Raw genomic sequence first — 27,473 nt, forward strand, 5'->3', positions numbered from 1 at the left:
TATTTATTGTGAAAATGTGTGATGTGGAATTTTATCTTCTATATAATTATTTTAATCAGAGTTTACTATACTTCTTTGTAATTTTTGTTTTTTCTGAGATATTACGTGCTAGGGAGCGGGACTAACGCCATATATCGTCTAATCCTACGGAACCACAGTATCGATAGAAAAAATCTTATTTCCTCCTTTAATTATATTATTTGTAAATGAGGTATTTGTAGTGAGTGTAATTCTTAGTTACATTTCACGCATGAGAACAACCGGGAAGAATATTAAAAAGTTTCTTTTATCGTTGAAAATAATTTGTTGTCGGCAACATGGTGGCGTGCTGTGTTAAAAATTAATTACGTTGTATTTCTCACTGCGACTTATATTTAAAATGGTAAGGGTCAATGTAAAGGGAGTATAAGGTTTGCTTATCAACCATTAAGAAGTTAGTTTCTTTTCAGCTTTATGCTGTATCCTGCACATAGCAGAGTAGGTAGGGGAACCTGGAGGATGGGAACCTTGGAGTAGTGTTAGGACACTCCATTCTCATTAAGATACCTCCGTTTCCCCGATGAATTCTCGAAGCATCGCGTGTTCAATGGCACCAGAGCGAGGAAATGAAATTAAGAAATATTTCATTCCTTGATTGGGAATTGAATCCACAACCGTTGCGCTTGTACTTCTGCACTTAAACGGCAATTTAGACAATGCTCACTTATCTAAGATTTGTTTATAATGAAAATGTCCTATTTTACATAATAGGAACTAATAATATATTCTTACAGTAAAACCTTAATTCTTTAATGTCATGTCGAATTTCTTCAAAAACCACAAATAAAATAATATTTTCTTATATAGAAAACAATAAAAAATCTTCACCGTATGCGGGCGTCCTAAACACTTCGCGACTCCCGCTTGCGTGTCAACGGAATCGTTCAACGGATTATAAAAGTATTCGTCCTATAAAAATATTCCTATGAACATAATATTAACGTTAATGGTATTATAGAGGAGATCCATTAAGCTAATAATGTTGCTTAATAAAGATTACGACCGACGATTTTTTGGGATCGCGCCTCACGTGCTTTCCTTAATTCGTGTAGAGTTGTCTAACTAGTAGATGTGAAATACGAATCGAGGCCAGTCGTTGCGATAGATTGTGGATTCGATTCCCAGGTGAGGAAATTAAATATTTAATATTTCTTCGCTCTGACGCCGAGGCAAAGCGCGGCTCAAAAGTAAGCTTAAAACTAGGCTCCCTCTGCCTTCTCTGCTACATGCAGGATATTACGTGAAGCTGATTGTTATTAAAGCTTAATAACAATAGAAAAATAATCATATGGATAATTTTATTATAAAAGTAAGAGAAAATACACAAATGAATTGCCTCATTTTTATTATAGTTCTATAATAAAAGAATTCAGAATGCCTTCACACAATAAAATAATATATGTAGATATTATAATAGTTAATTATCTTTTAACAGCTTTTTCTGTTTTGTAAAGCCTGTATTCTGAGAACGAATCTTAATAACTATTACTAGTTTCTAATAAAGTATTTTTTTATCATATTTTGGTTTTTTTTACTATAAACACGCATACATTCATTATAAAAATAATATAGACAGAATTCGCATTTACCTGATAGATATATAGCGGCTAAGGGATTGCGTAGAGCAGAAAGGTAGAATTATATCAGAATTCGATTCAACAAAGGACGAAGAAGCGACTGGCTTACACTGTCGTATTTGAGTAAAATTTATTATGGGATTTTCGAATCGGCCACCAATGAAGTTGTAGGACAACAAAATCGCTTGATAGATTTATCTCAACTGACCACATTAAGATGCTCCTGACTCATTTTGTATGAATTGTCATAAATTTTTTTCAACGGACGGACGGTGCTTGCTTTTTACTTTCACGATTCCTATTAATAACTTGTTTATACATGAAATTCATCATTATTAATGTCTGGACTCAAAATATATTAAAGATATTATTATTTCGCTTCTCGATGTTGAACTGTTGAATAATAGTGTTGTTCGTACAGAAGTTTGATGTTAGAGTTGTAATCGATAACCATTTTCATTGATATTGCTCTCAATAATAATTTATATCTATTATTTTTAGCTTCCATTCCATTCTTATGATATTTAAGAAAGCTCAATCGGTGTAGTTATAAAAAATATTCCGTTCTATTTACACTTAATAATTTCACAAATATTGAGTGATATTAAATATAAGAAAAAAAATGTGTACACAAAAAAGGGTAGCCATTTTGTTTTTTAATAACCGACAAATACAAAGAAGACACACACATCTTGCGTGCAATAATATGTCTCCAAGCTCCGTTATACCTACTTGCCTAAAAATAAAAGGTATTAGTCAGAAATGATGGATGCCCGAACCTATCTGCACCCATTAAATAATAATATAATAGTTAAAGCTGTTCCAAGGCGATCAATCAAAAAATCAATAAGACTGATCAAAGATTTAGTTTAAGCTACCGTGAACTTTAAAAAGGGCATTAAAAAACTAATGCTACAGCTTTTGGGAACATTCTTGTTTCTCTTAAACAAAGATTATTCCACATATGCTCATATATTAATATGTATGAAGAAAAAAAAACTATTTTGAAATTATCTATTTAATAAAAAATATTTTGAAATTATTTCTATGTTATATATTTTTTAGCACAAATCGCGAAATATCGACATTGAATTGTATAATATATTCGATTAAACAAAACTGTTCAATTGTAGGTACATATTTTTTTTATGATTTTATATCTTGTACCAACATATAAAACACTATTAATTTCAAATATAAGTTTTCATTTAAATAATTTCATGGTATATATATATATATAATATCGATATAGTTTCATATTGACAGCATAAATCCTTTATATTAAGATTATATATTTGAATCAGGCTGCCGGGATCGAGCTCAAGGAGAATTTGGCTGCCAGTGCGGCTAGCTGGCCGTATCCCACGGTGTACCACCCGTACGACGCCGCCTTCGCTGGTTATCCTTTCAATGGGTAAGTGGATTTACCTTCGGCATATCAATATAATCTAGTGTAAAGCCACTGAAGAAATAATTCTGGTATCATACCGATATTTAAGCTATTGGAAAGCTGAAAATATATATACAAAAAATAAAGAATATCTAATACTCAACTTATTTCTAAAAAGACGAATAACGCAAATTAATTCTTACATCAATCTACTATTTCAACCTATTTATTGACAACTTCCACTCACCTGAAAAGCTTACTAAAAAGAGAACGTGCGAACATGGTTAACCATGTAAGCCATTTTTAATGAAAACCTAATGTATATATATATATATGTTTCCTTTGCGTGGAATATTTCTATGTTATACTCTCTTCTTATTATTTAATTGGCTTATTGAATATTTGCGTACCAAGTTAATGTAATCAATACGCAATTGAGAGAAAAGTAGAGAATAAGGTTACACACGCTATTCTCTACTAGATATAATTAGTTTTGCGATATGATAATTGATATATTCTAAATGCATCATAAGCGCGATATCATTCGACATATAGAATAAAGAAGCAATAAGAAGATAAAGAGATCGAGAACGGACTAGAATTTAAAAATTCAATAATCGAACTGCTTAATGCCCCTCAGCCGTACATTTTTAAATTTAGTTACTCGTTAAAAGCTTTCCGAATATACGATGCACTGGACGTATTGCTATTTGAAATGATTGCGACGAAATAGGATGCTGTTTGGTGAATAAAAAGTGAAAAAAAACATCTACTGGAGGGGGTTTAGGAGGGGGTTCAAATTTGTTGGTTGTTTGTTTGGAACAGGTTGTTCTTTTATGATTATTAATTTTTGAAATATTATGATAATGATGTCAGTTTTTATATATTTTACAATTGAAATACACGATTTGTGTTCACTTAACTAAATATTATATTACTAAGAATATAATTACATACCTACTTTATTTTTATTCAATTGCGTATAATAATCCCTGATTTCTCCAAATACGTTGTCGATCCTTTTGAACATATATTGTAAATTTGTTTGAAAAAAAATGACGTAGCCTAAGATCTGGCAGATGGTGCTACCAGAATTAAGTTTAACTTTTGTCAAATAAATATAACTGTTTAGTTATATTTGTATGATAAAGGCGGTCGCATCAGCGATAGCGGCACTTTGTAAGGATTTTTACAAGAGTTTCAGTTATTTTTGTTGTTACAGTATTTATCACTGTTGTTTGTTGTAAGGCTCGAGCACACTGTTGTAGTCCATATATTGATATTTATTAATACTTAATTCTTTTTTTATTTATACTAAATAATTAATAATTATTGTTAGTGAGCATTATTGATGATTCTATTTTTTTTTCTTAAATTTCAATCAAACTTGTAGTCATTTTTTTTAAGTAGGATATACCCAAAATATGTACATTTTTTATAAACAATATAAATGATCTCACGACTATGTAATATCATAAATTATTATTTTTTTTAAGGGTTAAACTTGCAAAATATTAAAGTTTCACAATCTAAAACCATTTAACTATTTCTATAATAATTTCTATTTTAAAAGTAGTATTGATATCAGTGTTAATTACTAATACAAAAAGTACGATAGATACGTTTGTCTCAACCATGTTCTCCCTACATTAGCCTAGTAAGGTACAGTGGTACAATTTACCTCTTCACATTTTAGTATCTCATAAAAAATGTTAAAATAATACATGCAAATGTATTCAATATGATGCTTGACTGTAAAATGTGGACGGCACTCGACATATTTTTATGAGAAAATAGAAAAGAACTGTTGTCATTTTTGTATGAAAATTTTATTAATTTGACTTCTTTTCTACCATTACTAACTTATATTTGTAACTGTGTTCAAAACAGGTGCATAAGTCCACAAAATTAAATGTTTCAACTATCTTTATTTAAGTTATAGCTAATTTTAACAAAAAAGGTACTATGCACTAAGTATTCTATGCATTTTTTATAGTACATTTTTTGCTATAGGTATTTACGTAATAATGAGTAAAAGTCGGCATCAAGACGTTTATAGGAAAGCCACTAGATATTCCCATGGATGTAAATACATTGTTTTTATAAACATAAGTGAGTACTTTTATATAAACGGTTAACACTTCGTAATTGCGTATAATTGATTTGAATATCCTTTTCACGTAAAAAAGTGCCTTCACTCTACATTTTTCACATTCATGGGTATATTCAAAATATATTATATTTTTTATCTATAATTATATTTTAATTTATTATATTATTATGTTAAAATTTAAAGAATGCCAATATGAAAACTTAAATCTATGAAAACACTCGAAAAGCTTAAACGTTAAAGGAAAAACGTACACCTTTAGTTGATACTTAATAAAGATGAACCAACGCAATTAGGCAGAGGAAGTTATGCTATCCGCTGGAACGAGAATAAACAGTTAAACAATTTGTTATTAAAATTATGTCATATTTAATTATAGAAATTAATTTTTAAATGTACCAATCTGTGTAACTGTGTCATAAAGACGTTATCTCTAGCGCGTTGGTGGTCCGAGTTAGAGACATCAAGAATCTCATTAATGCTTATCGGAGCTCTTATCAGTGCGCTCCCTGTCAATAAAATTCAAATAAATCTAATATTTTTTGGGAATTTTTAGTTTTTTGACGTATGAGTCGATTTTGTTTAGTTTATTTTAATAATTGTGATAATGTTAGCCTTGCCCAGGATACTAAGATAGGTATAAGAATTATAGGCAAATGAAAAAAAAATATTCTTTACCAATACCTAAGGCTAGTTGTTTAAAGATATGAAATTAGCATTTGAAAGCATTGTTTATTCTTGTATCCTTTCACAAACTGGTTAAAAAATAATGCTTTTTTCTATATTTAATAGAATAAGTTTTAAAATATTTATCATATAAACGTTATTAACTAACATATAACAAAAGAAATATAATTCACCATTTAAAATTAACTCGTAAACCTTTTTACGTCGTCATAATTACCAACATTCTAATACCAATACCATAAAGAGCAATTTAACATTTTAAAATATAGATAAAAAATATAAATATAAATAAACAACACACCTATTATTAATAACCTAGGAACGCTAAATATATATTATTCTCTAGATAATTGAAATGTCCTTTCTAAATACCATTTACTAATTAAAGTATGTAAATTGCAATGTATCTATGAATTTTTAGCATCGAGTACAATTACTTTAAACGGTCATAATATCTACTTTATTAGAGTAGATGTCAGCCGACTATTATTTATTAAAAAATAGTTGTTAATAATATATTGTTCTATATTGAATATTGTTTTTTATTAATAATAAATAATAAAGTTGCCACCTGTGTACGTATGTCTATAGTTAATTTGTGAGCGCACTTGTCGGTGATATCTTATCAATAAGATTAATTCAATAAACACAATAAAAATGTTTTAATTAATTATTAATATTTTTTTAATAAGTTTTTGTTTATAAAAAAAATATCCATTTAATACATTTCTTTATATTTTATAAAGATATACAGAATAAGTGTAAAATATATTTTATAATATATATTATTTACTTAAATAGTTAACTATCAAACAATTTAGGTATAACAAGTATAAATTATTCCTCTAACAAATACGATACGAGTTTCATTTATTTATCTTTAATTAGCAGTCACGTAAACTACATTTGTAAAATTCACAGATCTCTGTCAGACCGACGCCGCAAACAGTTAAATAAGTGGTTCCGAGGTAATTAATATGGTTTAAAATGGGGGGTTGTTACTATAACGGTGTAAGGGGGTCGGCAGGTGTGGGCCTATAGTGTCTTAATTGTATGATGCGTATTATTAAATTAACACAGTATTTTTTGTATATTCTTGATATAAAAGGAGAAGTTATTTTAGATATTAGTATCTAGGTAATATAAGCATCCTTATATTGTAAGAATTTGGATTTAGACTAATTAAAATGATTGTTGTACTTAGTTTTTTAAATCATTTTCAAATTATTATTGATAAGGAATAAAGCAACCTACTGTTATTATAGAGCCTTGAGAATATTTTTGTATGTTATACGATAAGTGAACATATTATACATGGCATATTATATTGATAGTATGAATTAGATAAACGATAACGGAGTGTCATAACCCTCTGCCTACCTTATTTTCGTAAATTAAACTACATGAAAACATAAATAAATAAAATTAATTATAAATACTTTAATAACTTATAATATACTCTTCGTTGTCTAAAATTCTATGAAAAGTGAAAACATTATATTTACGAAAAATAGTTACTTCCTGACTTAAATATCTTAATCTATATATATAAAATCGAAAGGTTACTCAGTCATCACGAAATCTCAGAAACTACAAGTGCTAGGAATCAAATTTTGCATAGGAGTTACTTATAGGACATAGGTGCTCGCTAAGACGGGAATTTGCAATATTCAACTTCTAAGGGGTTGTTTTTGGGGTCGAAAGTTTGTATGAAACTTTGTTACTATAAATGCTAGGAGTCTCAAATTTTGCATGGACGTCATTTATAGGACGTAGGTACTCATGGAGACAGAAATTAATAATAACGTAGTTCACGCAGGCGAAGCCGCGGGCGGGCCGCTAGTACTATAGTATAAAACATCACAATAATCCCTCCAATCACCGTCAATAACCAAAGGCCTAGCAATTAGCGTAGCATAGAATGAAGAATGACAGTATCGGACCGTATAGCCGTCCCTCGGCGCTAACCGGTCGATCATTCGCTCTCGTTTGAACGCGATCGAGCCTGGTCGGCCGTCAGTCACGTCAGCTCAATCTTAGTTAGCAAAAGTCAAACAAAGCTATCCCAATTTAGTATTCGTTTTAATTGTGATATAAATCGTTCAATAGAATTAGTGGTGATAAGGGTTGATTAGAGTTTTTCTTTATCTATGTATAAAAGGGTCGTTCGTGTCTAATTAAAATTACGATCACTCTATTCTAAAGTCTATAAGACTAATGTCTCTATCACTACCTCTATCATTCTGAATGCACTTTATTAAATACGAGAATAAATTTTACATTTTTAAATATAAATTATTATAAAAAAAATATAAAAAACCACTCTTCCGAGGGCGGGACGAGGGTCCAGGCCATCGGTGGCTAGGGCTCCAGAGAGAGGAACCGCACAATACGCGCCGTCTCAAGTAAAACTGCCTTCTGCATCCGGTTCTACGTTCATTATTATTACGTTCATTCAATTGCTTTAAAGTTTTCCGAAACAACACATAACACAGAATATTAATTATAAGCAAGTGGCGTACTCTATGCTATGCTTCGTATTAATAATTTGTGTATAATTACTTAGAACATCCCTAGCGACAGTCGCGACTGTGTCCATACGGGGCTCGAACCCGTTACCCGTTGGTCGTCAGCCGCTGCGTGACTGGTATACCAATTCACACTTCCGCTCTGCGGCATAATTACAAACGGAAAATTCAAGCACCGACATAGAAGAAATTCGACGAACTCCTCACTCGAAAATATTAAAAAAATACACCTTATCTCTTCTAAAAATAAAGTGCAATTTCGCTTGCTTTCAACACTCTTTATCCATCACTGAGACAGCAGTTGTTCGGACAAACATTGGATACGAAAATAATATCTAAACGTAGGTTATAAGGAGTATATTCGAATCCATCCGGTTTAGAAATGCTGATGATGCGAGGCACGTTTCAATCTATTTGGCCCCACCGATCCGATATTGTGCACACAAAGTAACTATTACTCATAGCAAGTATTTACGACAGGAAGAAATTGCAATTGTTTAGTCTTAATGATTATAAATACGGAAAAAAGGCTTTTGTTTTTGAAATTTATTGATAGATTATAAATATACTTCATTATTTTTTTGTTTGGAACTGATATAATTATTCAATATTCAATTTAGTTTAATTGACTGTAAAACAATTAACATACAAATGTGGTATTGTTTGAAGATAGCTCTGATTTCAGTGTTCATTTTCTCTTTGTCTTCTTATTTCTATTGATGCACCATTATTGCAAGGTGTTTTTCTGGCCTCTCCATCTTCAGGTTCGATATTATTTAACACGTGTCTGTCTACCTTTTAGTTCTCATATATTTAAGGCGAAAAGTTCTACTAAAAGTTCTATAACAATAAATCTGAAACACCAAACTGGAACTTAAAATTAATCTTATTAACTCTCCGCCGAATTCTGGAGGCATTGCGTATTGAGTGGCGGAACTCAACGCCGCGCTTTGCCTCGACACCAGAGCGAAGAAATGGAAGTATAAACGTAAATAAATATTTCACTTCGTCGAGTGGGGATCGAACCCGCAACCGTCGCGTTACAGTCACACCCTTGTGCCGCTGCGCCAGGACGGCCTCTGCTATATAATTAGTTGTTAGTAAATCAATTACTACAATAAATAGGTTAATTGTATGGAATACAATTGGGCCTTTATAAAGGTTATCATGTTTCAACAAGTTTTAAAATTTAGTTATATTATGTTAATCTTTTATAAGGCAAATGGATTACAGTAATTTAATATTTTTTATTCGCACTTTTGGACAAGTTCGTGCTAATGGATCGAGGTTTGATCCTAAGCCTTAAAGTTTTTGTGCGATGGTTTTTTTTTTAAATTAAATTGTCTACTAAATGACGCTTTTGACATTGCTTGATCGAAATGTGGAAATGGATAACTTATACTGTTATTTAGTGACTACATTGGTACATTAAAATTTTTGGGAATGTCCTTAGGAAGGTTTTATTCGTTGGTCGGGTTCCCCCCATGATTATTTCTTCAATTTTGCAAAAAAAAAAGATTTTTATGTGTGCTCGATTACAATTTTTTTGCTTGTTTTCTTATTTATTAGATCGAGTTATTTTTATTTTGTTTCACACGCATTGTTATAAGAATTAGAAAACAAAATAAAAACGACAAAAGCCACAAAATGGCACACTATCGAGGTAGTTATATTGAAGGTATCAACAAAACCTCAGCTTTCGCAGTCAACAGGGATGCCATACATACCGTATTAAGGGCCGATTAATGATATATCTACTAAAATATATACGGACAAGTTAGAATAGAAAATTAATTTAAATCATTATACATCCTAAACTTTAACCCTTTAAGATAAACAAGGAAAATTCCATTCCGCTAAAAACCATTCTTGAATTTTGACAAGAATGACGTCCGGTTGTGACTTGTCATATATTTAGCGACATTCGAAGTTAAAAGTTAAATTATCATAATCTCCACAACGCTACTAAGGTCTTATATATATTATACACTGACAAACACATAACCTCCTTTGCTTCGCGTAGGTAGATTAGATATATAAAACAAAACAAAACAAACAAAAATGCTTATGCAACCTGTACCTACAGCCGGTAATCTAATACCACCTAACGCAAACAAAACATTTGTCAAAGAACACCGCCACATTTTACTATTATAATTATAAGCGCTATCCATTATCAAAGTAAGAATATAAAGAAAGAAAGAAAAGAGAGAAATAATGAAAGAAAAGAGAGAAAATGAACATAATTTAATATAATATTAAAAGTAGCAATGCGTCATACAAACACGATGTGTGGCGAATGATGTCACTTCGACAGTTAATCGAGGGTACGTGTACAGACAACGATTTACAACGCGAAGAGCCAGTCCTCCCGTGTATTACCGATCCATAGAACAATAAAGAGTGGTGCTGGTTGAATACCAAATACCACACACCACCAGTATGCTGCCAACGCCGCGTATGTTATTAGTACGCTGTCCTGCCTTCGGAGTAATTGACCGATAGCTCATTTCATTCTAGACGCATTGGGCTCTTCCTCTTTCCTTTTTCAGCTATCGGTCAGCCAGGGATTGTTCAATTGTGTTGGTTATATAAATTTTTGTATTGATATTATTGAACTTAAAATCAGAATACGATATATTATTTTTATAAGACTTTGATTATTTCAGATTTATATAATTATATGAGTAATATTCGCATTTGGATACATATAGTATTTTATCAACCAGTCTTATGGTGGACCATAAAAGTGACTCTTCTCTATTTATTTTGTTTGTAGGGAACCTAGTGATACCGCCGAATTTTCTTGGAATTGCGTATTTAGTGGCCGAAATCGCTTTGTGGCGCGTTTGGCACAAGAGCGAAGAAATGAAAATATTTATAAAAAATAATCAATGGATTATTTATATACAAGTATATTCATTTCTTTCATTCAAAGTGCTAGGACGTGAAGAAATCGAAACCGAATCGAACTTACGACAGCCTCTAGGAAAGAGAGAGTTTTGTCCCAACTAAAAGTATAAAAAAAACCATAAAATATATAAACACAATCGATATTAATATCACAGTCCGCGTCGAATACAGCGTGTAGCGTGAAATTTGCCACCAGCACCATGTAAATTGGTCAGTGGACTCGTGTACACCTATCAAATGACATATTAGCGGTTGCCCCTGATCACTGAAAACCTATTAACATAAAAGATAACCGTTGCGAGTACATTTAACGTACTATATGCCAAATTTATATAAATACTATAGATATATGCTTGTGAGAGTTATTGTGAACGCGATAGGTTGGGGGTTCGATTCCCATTTGAGGAAATGAAATATTTAGTGTTTTCCATGTCTTCGCTCTGGCGTCGAAGCAAAGCGTGGTGTTGAGTTCTTCACTCAACACGCAATGCCTCCAGAATTCATTGCAAAATGAGGAACGGAATGTCTTACAATAATACAAGAACCAATTTAAATATAAAATGTAATATTACTCATAGATATGTACAACATATATGTATATATACATACATACATATAATTTACGTCAATACGAGTATATGTTAAAGTGTTTTAATAGATAACGTTATACGAGGTCAAACAATTTTTCTGTTTGAACCTACGACCTATTATGAGTCATCGGATTTTTAGCTAAATATATATAAAATTTACGTTTTCAAGGCAATTGGAGGATATGTTGCGGCTTCGGCCACGTGACTAAATCCTCGATAAATAGACTGGACTTACTTTCCGACAGAAGAAAAATCAAAATCAAAAGCTTCATAATAATAATATAGATAACTTAATTTGTATGGACTCTACAGAGTTAAACTCCGTTCTTTCCGCTTTCGTGAGCATTTCGTAAATTCCTCCCTTATTGAAGAACTCTCTGTCCAGTTTTGTCTGTACGTTGCCTATAAATTAACATTTATATATTAATCTTTCAAATTTATATACTTTAATGACTGTCTAATTATATACTTCGGGATTAATTAAATCTATCTTCCAAAGACGAAATTAATATATTTTCATATACAAAATAACTTGTATTATGTACTTGTATTATAATATTTCACGTGAGCAGCAAATCACCGAAGAAATAATGAAATGCAACGCACTCGCTAGCGAGGATCGAATGAATAAACAAAAGTAACCATGTTTTTTATAAACCAGCAACCAAAGCATAATAGGATACTTAGCGATGAGCCCAATGTTTAAGTATTTAATTTAATTAACCGTAACGCGACCTATCTTTGTAATGGCGTGATCTACAATGTTTAAACCTTGGTACCTACTTCAATTTATAAAAAATAATAGAATATGTATGCTAGATTTTCTCATTAAATTATTCTCCGAAATTTTCTATTTATATCATAATAGCTTGCATATAATAAAAAAAACTTATAAGTTATATTAAACAGTATACTTTTGATATTTTATAGCATTGTCGTGCTACATTTTTGATATGTTAAATACTGTCAGGTTGATTTTAATATGAATTATAGTATTTAATAACAATTTAGGTACCAGTATTTATTAAAAAGTGAGCTGTCTATATGTTCCGTATGTTTTCTCCCTACGAAAGGCCGATTTCGTTGTTTTTGGCACACAGCGCCTAACGCGAATATTAACGGACGGATGGACGTTTTATCCTATGCCTAAATACATACCTCTATGTATATTTGTAGGTACATACTAGTGACCGAAACGCGACTTTGCCATAAATTTCTAAATCAAATCAAATCAGTTTCACGCTCTATCCCGCAGACAACAGGGTAGAGGGAACTTAGTGTTAAGACACTCCGTCCCCCTCCCCCACTTTCCGCCGGAATCTGGATGCATTGCATGTTAAGTAGTGGAACTTAACGCCGGAACTTTATATTATAAGAAAATTTGACATTTTTTGCATAAATTGTAGCCTATGTATTATTCTTATGTATAAGTTACTATTAGTGGAAAGTTTCATCTAAATCCGTTCAGTAGTTTGCGTGAAAGTGGAACGAACATCTATCCCCACAAACTTACATTTACAATAGGAAGAAAACTATTAGTATTGTAGTATTAATAGGAATGATATTTAACTATGCTATGTAGAGCCGAGACACTACGCATTGTTTTATAATGACTTTTTTAGGACACCAAATACACTCTTCAGTATCTTTTTCTCTACGTTTAGAAGGGGTCGTGACTTTCATAAATATGATTTGTCTAAGTAGATTTGACTTTACTACCGTCATGTTCAGTTAGGCGTTTCAACTACTGATCATAGGCGTCATTAATTTTATATTAAAATAATATAAATTAAAACAAGTTAAAATCTATTATCAACAAACAGTATAATTATACGTATGTAGTAGAACTAAAATAACCTTTTCGAGTTAAATCCGAATTTGCCCCTCGAAAAGAAAGTACGGCTTCCGGTACCATAGAGACCTTAGCTATATAGAAAAAAATCCGTTCCACAGTTTGCTTAAATAAATAACACATCGCACAAAGCCAAGTAAAACATATTAGATATTAATATCAATAAAATAATTTAAAAAACCATTTAACTATACCTACATTAAATTAAAATGAATAATTTAATATTTTTTCATACTAAAACAGAATAGCAACTTAGCAACCCTCTACTACAATTACAACATTCAACAAAACATTTCTTAATCAATATATTTCGAAATGTCTTCATAAAATTTAATCAACGGTATTAATATGCTAGTAATAAATGACATGACCTCTGATAGCGAGTGAACCGTGGCTACGACACTTCATTTTCACAAGTTTATACGTTCCACATTGGACCACTTGTGAGGTCTGGCGCCCGTCGTGCCGATTGTGGAATTATGGAAGAGCATCTAAGAAGCTAGATATATAGATAGATATACGTATTTAGATATAGCATATTTATACTAAATTTAACGCCCAAATCGAATCTGCTATTATATGTACTTACATTTTTATATGAGTCAATGCGATATATTTTCTGTTCTATTTCCACCCGAGGTAATAAAATATTTAATATTTTCATTTTTACATTCTGGTAGCGTGGAAAAGCGCGGCGTTGTGTCCCACCACTTAACATGCAACGCTTCCAGAATTTGGCAGAAAGTGGCGAACGGAAGTGTCGTAATGGGAGTGTCTTAACACTAGGCTCCCAGGATCCCTCTGCTCACCCTGAAATATGCGGATACAGCCTCAAACGAAACAAGACTAATATAATCATCAACATCTAATAATTTAATAATTGACCATTATCTCTTACAAATCTGTTTTAGAAAAGTCACTTCACTATTGCCTGAATTAGTATGTTTCCCTGAACAAACATTTAGACCACGACCACGCAAAACCTGATTCCCAAAAATGAAACTTGGTGAAAGAGTTTCATTTAAAATGTATAATAATAATAATCTTTCTATTTAAATCTTATTTAAATCAACTTAAAAGGAAATTATGCTTAGTAGTCACGCCATTGGCTGTTATATAGACAATAAACAAGTACATACAATAATATACTGAACATATATATATATATATATATATATATATATATATATATATATATATATGTAGCCTTATATTAAACTAGAAGTGCACAAAGCACTTGTAGGCACTTTATACTCTTTATCAGAACATAAAGAGTAATAAAATTTTTATTAATATTATACTTGTTTCGATCAAATGTAGAATATGTATTTGTATGTTGTGTTTGTATGGACATGTTATTATTAACGCTAACAGTTGTTATGCATTTTTTTTATCTTGCCATTATAACAAAAACAAAGTCAACGATATAAAATGATGACTTAACCGCAATTTGCCTTTGTCGGTATTAAAGTTACTGATTTCTTTTTTTTTATTAATTCCTTTTTTTGTTTATGAAAATATCTAATTTCAGGTTCGTATAACTGATTAGTACAAACGAAAGAAACCGTTTGTGTATCCGTCTGTACGTCACAGTGTCTTTATTCTGCGAATAATAGGATATTTGATTTGAAATATACAAATTTAATAAATTAAGCAAAAGCTCTCAAATATGAATCTGAAACTAAAAAAAATTATAGTGTTCAAGTCCTTGCAAGTTTAGAGATATCGAGAATCTCTATACCATCTTTTTATTCCTTCATTATCAATAAAACATGTTTATTAATTAAAAAAACAAAACTAAACACGTTTATAATAAATTGATATTATAATTAAAATGTTAATTATTTTCTACAGCATGTTTCTTCGTCACACACGAACAAACAGACATTGCTTGATAATTTAATATTTTCGCATACACTAATAGGATGATAAAAACACTATTGTTCTTTTATATGAAGAAAAAAACCATCAGATTGTATTTGATGGATTATATCGGTATTAAAAATTACTAGCGGAGTGCACTGATCGTGTTTTTACAACACTATCTGTACTAAGGCGGTTACTAAAGCCGGCACGCCATTGCAACGAATGATGCAGAAAATATATATAAAAATATTTAATAAAGTTAATAAATTCCTATACATGTTGGCTTACAGAAAATAAAAGAAATAAGTATTTAATATTACATATATATATATATATATATATACATATATATATATATATATCATTTTCCTTTACGTTAAGAGCCTAATGGGTACTGCTTAGATATTTACATTTCCATGTAAAACAAATATCACTAAACATTATAGTTTTAAAGTAAACAAGTATTTCGAACTCACAAACTGACCAGGAATAAGCTTCGAGTTATTCTGTATGCAGGAGAGCGAGAGAAGTTGAGAATATTTTTTTGCATAATATATCGATCCCGTCTCAAAACTATTATCAATTAATTTCTAACACGTATTTCAAAGATGACATTAGTAATATAATTTTAAGTTATGTTAGATATACACAGGAGCTCTGATAGTGGGCCTTGGAGGAGGAGGTCCCTTGGAGTCCAAGGCACTGCCTGAGCTCCTGAGTAGTTTCTAATGATACCATCTGCCTGACTAGAAAGTGGCTGACGAAACCAGATAAACCTGGGATACTTTTAAGCAAATCAGAGTTTCCTCTTCCGTCTTCCGTCATAGAGCCTGGAAATATGTTACATATTCTATTCATTTCTCCTGGTAAAAAATATGTTTTTTTATTAACTTGAAGCTATAACATATGTCTTACAATAATTTACTAGTTCTGGAGTAAAAGCCTAATAGTTTTTTGGTCCCTGTGAATGTGAAACAAGGGACCGTTAATGAGATAGATAAGCTTTAAGTCATTGTTGATAAACGGAAAGAGATTAATCGATTGCGAGTCGCGTGGAACACTTTATAAGTAAGCTTTTTATGTAAGCTTACAAGATTGCTTTTGTTGCGAAAGTTCAATTTCTAATGAGAAAAATATATAATTGATAACTATAAGTTGAACGAAATAAAAAAATAAAAAACCCCCAAAAATTACTACCACGTTTTGGAAAAGTGCTTGTTGTTGCTCTTAAACAGCTAATCCGATTTTAATAAAACATAACTAAACACCAGTCGGTAGTTGAGGCCAGTCGTGGCGCAAGGGCACAAAGTGTGCTGAAAAATCGACGTGGGTTCGATCCCCACTCGAGGAAAGGAAATATTTATTTAAATTTATATATTCATTTCTTCGCTCTGGTGTCGAGGCAAAGTGCGGTGTTGAGTGAGTTGAGTCCCACTCAACGTGCAATGCCTTCAAAATTCGGCGGAAAGTAGGGAACAATGTCTTAACACGAGGTTTCACGAGGTTGATTGAAAAAAAACCGCACTTCTTCTTACTTCACTAGTAATAGTTTTTAATGGGGGTTAAAAATAGGTATCATACATAAAGAAAACAACACCTTTGTTATACTCAAAGGTCGTGTAAGACAAGGAGATATAAATTATATATATGTACAATAACCAATGAACTAATATAATAGCATACCTACCGCAATCCCACGTTATTATTGTTAAATTAATTAATATAATAATGTATGGTAATAATATAAAACTTTATCGTGCGAGGGTCATATGTGAGGAGCAGAAAAATAATTTGCCTATCTCCACAGACGATGTGGTCTTATTACTTCAATGTAAAGGGCATATATTATTGAATATTTAGAACCGTAGGGTCGTATGTTTATCGCTTTGAAACTATTAGTTTTTTTTATATATTTAAGTTGTAATTGTGTGAGATGATATTGGTATAAGTAAATATATTTGAGGCAGGTTGTGGTTCGATTCCCACTCGAGGAAGTGACTTAACATTACTTTACTTCCGCCTAGCCTGCTGTGAGCGGATATAGTGTAACGCCTTAATAGGAAAATGGAGAACGGAGTGCCTTAACACTAGATTCTCTCAGCCTATCCTGGTATGTGGAGTATTCTCCACAGCACAGTGTAACGCTAAATATTTTTTTAACATTTCTGTACAAAGTGACGTAAACCTAATGATATATTTTAAAGGTATAAAAGTGGTCCCTTTCGACCTGACGTATCCCTTATTAAACATTATAAAATATCAAAACAGCCCTGAACTACGAGAAGCTCCCTTGAAACAAAAAAAACCGTATGGGTGTCGACAGACTGGTCACGAAAGCACCGCCCAAGTTGTGATAACGCCCTTATTTTTTGATTGGTCATTTACATAACAAAAATGTTACTTACATTAAGGGGAGGCCTAATTAGCGTATTCTGGTGGTACTTCCCGTATCGGCGTGCCACCCCCCTACCTTGCTTACTAGAAAACCCCCCAAAACCGGAGTTGCGTGATTCTTAAACTAATAATTATTAGTTTTATCTAACATATTTTGTTTTATTTATTACTTTGTACTTTACAAAGGTATGTTTATTTTATTGTTATGGTTAAATATGGTGGTTATAACCTATGTAAATATGTAACTATATTAACTGCATATAGCATGCTTGCTTGATTATATAAATGTTACACGCCTCCCATATTTTTGGGGTTGTCGGGAACCATTGGCATAAGCGTAAGACTGTAATTGTGACGGTAATGGTTCGATTCTCACTCAAGGGAATTAATTATTCACACGTGCGTATTACAAAGCGCGATATTGTAACAAATTCGGCGGACAGTGGCAAATGAAGTGTGTTGACACTAGGTTCACTGCCTACTCTGCTATATGCGGAATACAGCGGGAAATCTATATTTTACTAGAAATACTTATTACAACATATTCCTACACGACTCTATTTCCTCCAATCCAATTTATAATTTAGTTCAGTTCAATTCTACTTCAGTTTATTTAACTTACATAAAACTTATAGCAATTGAACGTTAATTAAAAACCAGGTTACGAAATACACAAATATAAATAATAAGCTAACTAAAAACCCTACAATACTAATACAAACATAAAAAACTTAAATTTTCGTAGTCGCTAAACACGTAACCCGAGACCTGCCTTCCACTAGAAACTGTCACCGACAAGAAGTTTTTAATTTCATAGGCCGTGTGTCATTCTACAGATAGAGCCGTCGAAGCGTAATGGACGTTGGTACATCTATTACAAATATCTTTGTTTTTATATGGGTGCCGACGTCCTTATTGGTTGAATTCAAAATGTATGTAACCCTATACTGTGTCGGCTTATGATAGCTAGGAGGATACTGTTACCTTGCTTGTTCGCTTTTCAATGACAATGTTGCTTATCTGCCATTCCTGGTGGTACTCATATATTATTTGATAGTCAAAATTATTATAGTAGATAAATAAATGATTGCCTCTATTGTATCCCGCACTTAGCAGGTAGGCTAGGGAAATTAGTGTTAAAACACTCCGCTAAGACACTGCTGAATTTTTCAGCATTGCATGTTGAGTTGGGGAACCTAACGCCGGGCGTTTGCCTTGAAGCCAGAGCAAAGGAATGTAAATATTGATAAATATTAATTAATTCCCTCGAGTGGGGAACGTCCTCTTAATTACCTATGAATATACAGTGAAAATTTAGAAATAACGCTATAGTTATCTATCTATATATATAAAATCGAAAGGTCACTCACTCATCACGAAATCTCAGAAACTACAAGTGCTAGGAATCTCAAATTTTGCATAGGAGTTACTTATAGGACGTAGGTGCTCGCTAAGACGGGAATTTGCAAAATTCGATTTCTAAGGGGTTGTTTTTGGGGTCGAAAGTTTGTATGAAACTTCGTTACTACAAATGCTAGGAGTCTCAAATTTTGCATAGACGTCACTAGGACGTAGTCATGGAGACAGAAATTAGTAATAACATAGTTCACGCGGGTGAAACCGCGAGCGGGCCGTTAGTATAATATAAATATAAGTAAATTATGCCTAGTACTAACCATGTGTAGCTCGTTCAACCCCATTTCCTACGGTCATGGGTTCTAAGGTGAAATCCATCAAATTAAGTAAAGTTAGTTTGTATACATAGTTTAAGCCGTCAAGAAATAGCAAGTATTCCATTACGACAAATCAACATTAATTTTCATTCAAAACAAAAATTATATTTAAATTATATTTTTATTATCTTTTATAACTATTATCCAGTAAATTCTAGAAGTATAGTTATTATAAATATAAGTAAGGCGCAAACTTCACACTTCAGTAATAAACACGTCATCCTAACGCTTCCGGCTGTGGCAAGTAAATATCAGTTATTATAAAAAATATACTTTTATATATAGTTAAGTATAAGTAAATTCATTAAATAAGGTTCCTTATTGCATTGCCATAATATAATCTAATAATAACAACGCTCGAACGGGAAAATGAACATTCTAACACAATGACAGCTTTAATTAGAACTGAAGTAGAAAGATTTTTCGCAGTAGAAAATTGCTAAATTCTTGTTAGGAGCTGTATAGCATTATATAATTTTAGAATTTAACATAAAATATTAAGATAACATTTCCATACATATGTGAATAATTGTGCTTAGTTTTTGACGAATAAATAAAAATCAAATTGAAATCAGCTTCACGCTATATACCGCACACAGCATGGTGCACAGAGGGAACTTAATGATAAGACACTCCGTTCCCCATTGTCTGCTGAATTCTGGAGGCAATGGCGTGTTGAGTGGCAGAACTCAACGCCGCGCTTTGCCTCGACACCAGAGCGAAGAAATAGAAATATAAACGCAAATAAATAATTCACTTCCTCGAGTGGGGATCGAATCCATAGCCGTCGCGTTACAGTTCCACTCTTGTGCCGCTGCGCCACGACGGCCCCTAACACGACGATTTATTGAAGTTTATCTTTTATTTTTTTAATATCAAATTCACGCTGTATCCAACACACAGAAGGGAACCTAGTGTTAAGACATTTCATTCCCCATACGACTTATTTCACAACCAATTTAATCTTCCCAAGGCCTTGAAAAATTTAAATGGGCGCCAATCTGTTATTCCTTTTGTTTTCCCATTAATTCGATTTTTGTTTAGTTTTTTTTTTGAGGAAACTGTTGTCCTTTATAATTCTTTATTTAGGTACTACATAGAAAATAAAAAAAAAATTCTCGATGAAGTACAATTGAATCGGTAGTGCACTCATTTAATCCCACTCGAGTGTGAGTGTACCTACATAAATTGAAAAATAAAGATTTAGCTAAATATGCATTCTTTTAGTTATAAACCTTCAGTATCATATTTATCTACACATACGAGAATTCGAGAATTGAATGATAAGCATAACTCTATACGTTTGTTGTTACCGACAATTGATACATTAAAAATGTCGTGCTGTTATAGCTAGGTATAATAAGATTCTCAATAAACAAATATATTTTGCTTCTACTTTTCTAATTTTTATCTTATATCAAATTCAATATGACTGACAGACAGAAACTACTCAGAGTAGAAAGGTGAAGGCATATAATTGTTTTGGGGTGTGTAAGGAAGCCCTATTTAATATTTTCATGTCCTCCCTCTTGTAACGAGGCACAGCGCGGCGTTAAGCTCTGCCTGTCAATATACAATACCTCCTAATTCAGTCGAAAGTGGGAAAAGTAACTCTACGTTCCCAGGTTCCTTCTGCCTACCTTGGTAATGCTAGATATAGTGAAGGTAAACAAAAAAAAACTTATATAGTTTTTTTCAGCTTTGTACGAGAGACAGTAGACAGAAAACCTAGTGCCATTATTCCTCTGGCAACGAAAAACAACGGGATTTTAAACGAAGTTGCGGGGTACAGCTTGTATGTTAGATATATTTTGGAAATATTTATATATGTATATGTACTATGTTAAAAAATTAAGCAACATCACTTTTTTCACAATTCAGGTTAGGCCAAGTCCTAAATCACATGAGATTTTATCTTGCCACCCATACAAAGACATGACACACCCAAAACGACAATCCATCTTAACTAATCCTGTGGAAACATCATTATTTTCAATAAAAACAGGGGTAGTAAAAGCATTGGCCACAACGTTATATGTTCGTTAACCACTTTTCTATAGACGAGAATTTCTATTATTTTCCAAACTATTTGAAATATTTCTAGTATCTTTTCCTTTTCCCATGTTAAGATGTTATCAAACCCGAAGTGATAACTGCATTAGGTGTAATATATTTCTGTCATCCCATTTTTATGACCTTAAGTAGGAAACGCGAAGGAGACATAGACGTTTAATTGAAGTAGGGAGAGGGCGAACCACCCTCTCGGCGAAATAATAAAAAAATGAAGAGCTACCCCGGAGCTCGGATGCTGTGAAAGTGGCACAGCGTGGATAAATTAAGGTTTTTTGTTTGAATGCGCCTAAGCTTCGCTCTACTTTATATTGTCGTATTCTATAAATGTTAGTCCATTCAGAAACCGAGTCATTAAAACGTGAATCTCTCCACAAATTATATCATACGGCTTTTAATTACTATCTAGTTTATCGAGCTTATATTTTTAGTTTATCTTGACTATAGAAGCTTTTATTTGCAGTTTTTTAGTATGAAAAGTAGTGTTTAGGGATTTACATGATAATAAATATTGAAAACATTCTTAATATATAATAATATATATTGTTAGATATCTAGAATATGACTACTGTGCTTGATACGGCTTATAAGGACATGATAATGGGATATAAAATTCCATATTTATTTACGAGAATCTCATCGAGGGCTAGAATTAAGTCAACAACGGACTTAACAAAAGGGAAGCTTACACTACACTTGTACTGGAAATTGGTCTGTAAGTCACCGGTTTACGGTACAATATTCCCTAAAGCAGAGATTTTAGGGGCGCAGGCTGACACTTGTGCGATTTAAGTGACAGTTTTATTAATTTCCCATAGTACTCATCCCTATTTTCCACCCTTCTCGGCTTCGAACAATGCAACGGCGGCATATGGATCGTGCTTGCCTTCCGCCATATAAAACTTAGACTTACTTGTAAAGTGTTTTGTTAATTAACTCATACTTTATATAAGATTTTTTGGTGATTATAATCTTATAGTGTGCCAAAACTATCTATATATATTATAGTAGTAATTAACGAGATAAATAAGTGAACGCGTCCTTGATACAAAACATATTAACTTTAACATCTACTAATACTTTGCACTACTATTAAATAAAATAAAATAAATCGGCTTCACGCTGTATCCCGCACACATCGGGGTAGGCAGACGTCACTCTGTTCCCCACTTTCCGCTGAATTTTTCAAGGCATTGCGTGTTGAGTGGCAGAGCGAAGAAATAAATAATAAAATAAATAGTAATTCATTCCCTCGAGTGCGGTTCGAACTCACAACCGTCGTGTTACAGTCACACCCTTAACACAAACAGCACAGCACTATATGCAAAAATGAATAAAAACAAAGAAAAACACCAATAATATTTAACTTGTTTTATTTAGTCATTCAATTACTTAAAAGCGTTGAAGCGAAGCATTAATCTCAATAGAATAATGATAGGGGGTAACGTATCAAAGATAGTGGGTATATGGGTGCGTGGTCTGCGTACGGAGCCGGGAGATAAGCACGGTGGAACAGCAACCGATGGCTTATCTGGATTTCAATTATCATGCCGCTTCCATTGGCTCGGAGGGAGGGAGTCGGGGGCGGTCACGACTGAACTTATCTGAAATCTCACCCAAATCGGACACCATTTACGCTTTCTCTCCGCCTTAAAAGTTTACGGTGCGAGGAAAATTATGGCTGGCTTTGTGTTTTGGGTGTGGGGTTTTTAGAAAATAATAAGGTTTTGGTTTTTTTTATATTGTTTTATCGATATTAAGAGATTAAATTTTATATTTTCTTTCACGTTCTTTTCAGATTTTATTATTTAAACGTAAATATTTTTATTATTTTTTTCCCTAGTAATTACAACATACCTTAACTTATTAAATGTCTAAAGTTAAAATCTTATTTAATCCTAATATGTTTGTGGAAGTAAGTAAGTAACGTCAATGCGTTATAATACGTTCCATGGAGCGAGATCCCCTCTCTCAATTGGACTAAGAGACTTAAAGTACATACTCTTCCCAATAAACAAATGGGAACAAATGCACACTTATTAACTCCTCATTTGGAAATTATTGACTAGGTAATACTAAGAAACCGGAATACGATTGAAACAATGATAATTGATTTAAATATGAATATTGTTACTTTGAAATTATGTTCTGTATTTTGCTGTCGTGAAATAAATAAGTTAATATGTGTTTTAAATGTGCGACTGTAAACGCGTGGGTTGTGGGTTCGATTCCCACTTGGGGGAGTAAAATATATAATATTTTCATTTCCTTTCTTTGGTAACGAGGCATAGTATAATCCACTCACTGCCATTCAACACGCAATGTCTCAAGAAATTGGCGGACGGTAGTGTCTTATTGGGGAACAGAGTGTATTAGCACTAGGTACCCTCTGCCTACCCTGCGATGTGCAGGGTATACTTTGCAGCTAAAAACGTGTATATGTTAAGTATATATTGAACTAAGTAAAAATGTTAGTTAATAACAATTGTTTATATTGTTAACAGATACGGAATGGACCTAAATGGCGCTCGAAGAAAAAATGCCACACGAGAAACTACCAGCACCTTAAAAGCCTGGCTAAATGAACACAAGAAGAATCCATATCCAACAAAAGGCGAGAAAATAATGCTGGCAATAATTACAAAAATGACACTAACGCAAGTATCGACGTGGTTCGCAAACGCCCGACGACGTTTGAAGAAAGAGAATAAGATGACATGGGAGCCGAGGAACAGGGTTGATGATGATGACAATAACAATGACGATGACGATCATAAGAGCAACGACGGCAAAGATGCTTTAGGTATGTAATTTTGTTAGGGATTTCAACAATACAAACTTTATAACGATTGGCGAATGACATTTATGTATTTTTTTAATATGGTATCATTCTGTCATGTTCTATTTCCTGTAACACAGCGTGTTTGGACTGGGCTGTAAATTCTCTCATTTGAGCTGCAGCGTCCAAAAAACATGAGATGATGAGCTTTACTTCAAGCTGTTACCTAATTAAAATATTTATTTTAGACGGAAAAGACTCTGGGACGGGATCGAGTGAAGACGGCGAAAGACCTCAACAAAGGCTAGATCTACTCGGACAACGAACTGAATCAGAATGGTCAGAATCGCGTGCGGACAGCGGACCCGAGTCACCGGAGCCCTACGAGCGCCCATTACATCCAGCCTATCAGCATTTACCCTCTCGCGCCCCTGGCAGCACGCCCTCAGCAAAACCTAGGATATGGTCACTTGCAGATATGGCGAGCAAAGACGAAGCTACTCCCCCAGCTGTTTCATTCTACCAATCAGCGGCCGCCCGGCTCGCGCACCCGTACCGACCGGAGCTGTACAGAGGCTTGTACCCCCCGAGTCATCCAGCAGACGTGGCGTTGCTAGAGTACTCCCGGAGCCTGGCACTGGCGGCGCCCGCGCCAGCGCCCCCGGCCCCCTCCCCCTCGTCCTCCTCCACGTCCTCCCTGGCTGACCCCCCGCCCCGCGCCTGACCTGTCCCCCACCCCCTGGCGCACCGACAATAATCACGATATCTGCCGACGCCGCAACGGCTAGCACGGCGTCACGTCTGTAAATACCGACAAATATATATACGAGTAAATACGTATATGCGTGATAATAATTTATGCACCGGTAGAGGTTAGCTATGTGATAGAGACACGTGAGGTCGCCATCTCGACCGCCGACAATACTAGGTGCTAAACGAGTTGGACCTTACGTTGTAGAGTTACGTTGTACTGGAGGTGGTTAACGAAGTGATTTAATAAATGCATAGGTATTAATACGTGTTATGTTTCCTGTAGTGGACTACACTGTTTTAGATTATTTCATATTATGTAGAGTGTAAATTATTATTTTCAAAATGTTCTCCTTATATTTAGTGCCTAATTACGTCCAGTTTATCTCTTGTTTGATAGTTTCGTAAATAACTATTCGAATTTTACTATATATTGGTACGAGGTCAGTAGTTTTATCACGTTTTGTTTAATATACTATTGTAATCTAAGAAACCAGATTGTGAGATCTCTTTATAGATTCATTTCTAGTCAGACGACTACGATTGTCTATGATACATTTAAAGGCACACCGTGTTAAACATATTATTTGTAAGTTAGCATCGAAATCAGTTAGAGCTGGCATCATGAATCTCTTTCAACTCTTTTGTTGACATATTTTGAAAATAAAAAAAAAAAACGTTCAATAGAGTAAAAAGAGCAGTTGGTACATATATATTATTTTCATTTTTCAATTCTTCATGGTAATTTAATATGTACAATATTTTATAGAACAGCTTGAACTTACAATAAATACCTAAACTATGAGATTTATAGCTTAAATGTAAAAAAATAATATTAAAACGAAACTATATCGACTCTTCTTATTATATGAATAATAATGTAAACGTAATAGTCCTACCAGTTTGACCCCAAAACGACCTTGTACATTTGTAACTAATGTAGAGAGCGTGTAAAATATTATTTCCCCTATATTAGACTGAAAGTCCAAAATTGACTATAGTTTTGTACATACCTACGTCACTCTTGTAAGTATTGATAGCGTCGCGCGCTTAACAATAAACCGAAATGGCCGAAAAATATTTTTTTAAACATTTTCTAGTAAAATATGCTATTTGGGTAAAAAATATTGTGTAGATGACATAATTAAATGAAAAATAAAATATTTATAACGAAATTTTCTTGTCTTTTGTCAGTGTTGTTCCGGTTTATTTTTAAGCTACCGATAAGGTTAAGATAATGAGATAATAATTTTTCTGTATTAGAAATTTTGATGTAAATAAACGAGGAAAGACGTGGTTCTCTAAACAAATTGTCACTGGCGTTGGGCTTCGTTACGGCACGATATCGTACATCTACTAAACTGAAAATAAAAGTTATTATCGAACATGAAATGTAAAAATAATATATTTGTTAAAAAATCGTAATTTTATTATTTACACCATTTTATTATTTAATTGTATCGACGTTAAATTGTACCGTTATCGTGTCACCATAAGAAAAGGGTACCGGTATATCGATTTAGTGCAAAGCACGTCATATAAGTGTTTCACTGTTAAGAAAACATAGAGAACCAGTAAAGTTATGTTACAACGACGCATATGATAGTTCTGTGTTAGAATAATATATACAGTATTTGCCATGAAGTGAAAACCTTGTAAATGCAATCAAATTACGTTGATCGGACAAAATGGCTGGTATAAAAATGTAAAAAGAGGTAATTGTACTGTTTCATTATAGAAATATAGTATTTTCTTACTTTAATGTATTCTAGCGAGAAGTGACTTGTTTTTACCAGGTTTTAACTCCATAGTGACGATATTATTAAATGTTATATAAACCCTGAGATCTATGGCAAATTTATTTATTTAGGCAAAACTTTGTAATTTTTTTAGCTTCAACGTCTTTAACCGTTCCCGAAGGTGTGTGAATAGATACAATAAAATTTAATACAGAAATATTATTCGATTTTTATTACTTACCTACCTATCTTTGTTTTACATAGACTTATTATATATACCATGATAGTTGTATTATTGAATTCATTGTTCATAACTTTTATATTTTCTTCTAATATTATAACAAACTTGAAGAAGATGCATTGTCACCATTTTGCTTAAGTTAGTTCAGTAATAATAAACAAACGTGTTTTTAACATTTTAAATTGATTAAATTTGAAGAAATCACTAACTGCAGG

The 27,473-nt window shown here is 32.8% G+C and overlaps 1 protein-coding gene across 2 annotated transcripts in view; it reads left to right on the forward strand.

The window, feature by feature from the left end:
• The window catches only part of mirr (iroquois-class homeodomain protein mirror), a 53,575-nt gene extending 26,339 nt beyond the window's left edge, over positions 1 to 27,236 (forward strand). For both annotated transcript variants that reach the window (XM_085206303.1, XM_085206302.1), the window contains exons 3-5: positions 2,921 to 3,030; positions 24,254 to 24,552; positions 24,777 to 27,236. In XM_085206303.1, the coding sequence (XP_085062429.1) occupies positions 2,921 to 3,030; positions 24,254 to 24,552; positions 24,777 to 25,252 (885 nt within the window). In that variant the 3' untranslated portion in view covers positions 25,253 to 27,236. The remainder of the gene's footprint in view (positions 1 to 2,920; positions 3,031 to 24,253; positions 24,553 to 24,776) is intronic.
• The last annotated feature ends 237 nt before the right edge of the window (positions 27,237 to 27,473 follow it).

This window comes from Heliconius melpomene, chromosome 21 (assembly GCF_056956725.1).
Source record: "Heliconius melpomene rosina isolate 202511_hmr_F chromosome 21, ASM5695672v1, whole genome shotgun sequence".
Taxonomy (NCBI): Eukaryota; Metazoa; Arthropoda; class Insecta; order Lepidoptera; family Nymphalidae; genus Heliconius; species Heliconius melpomene.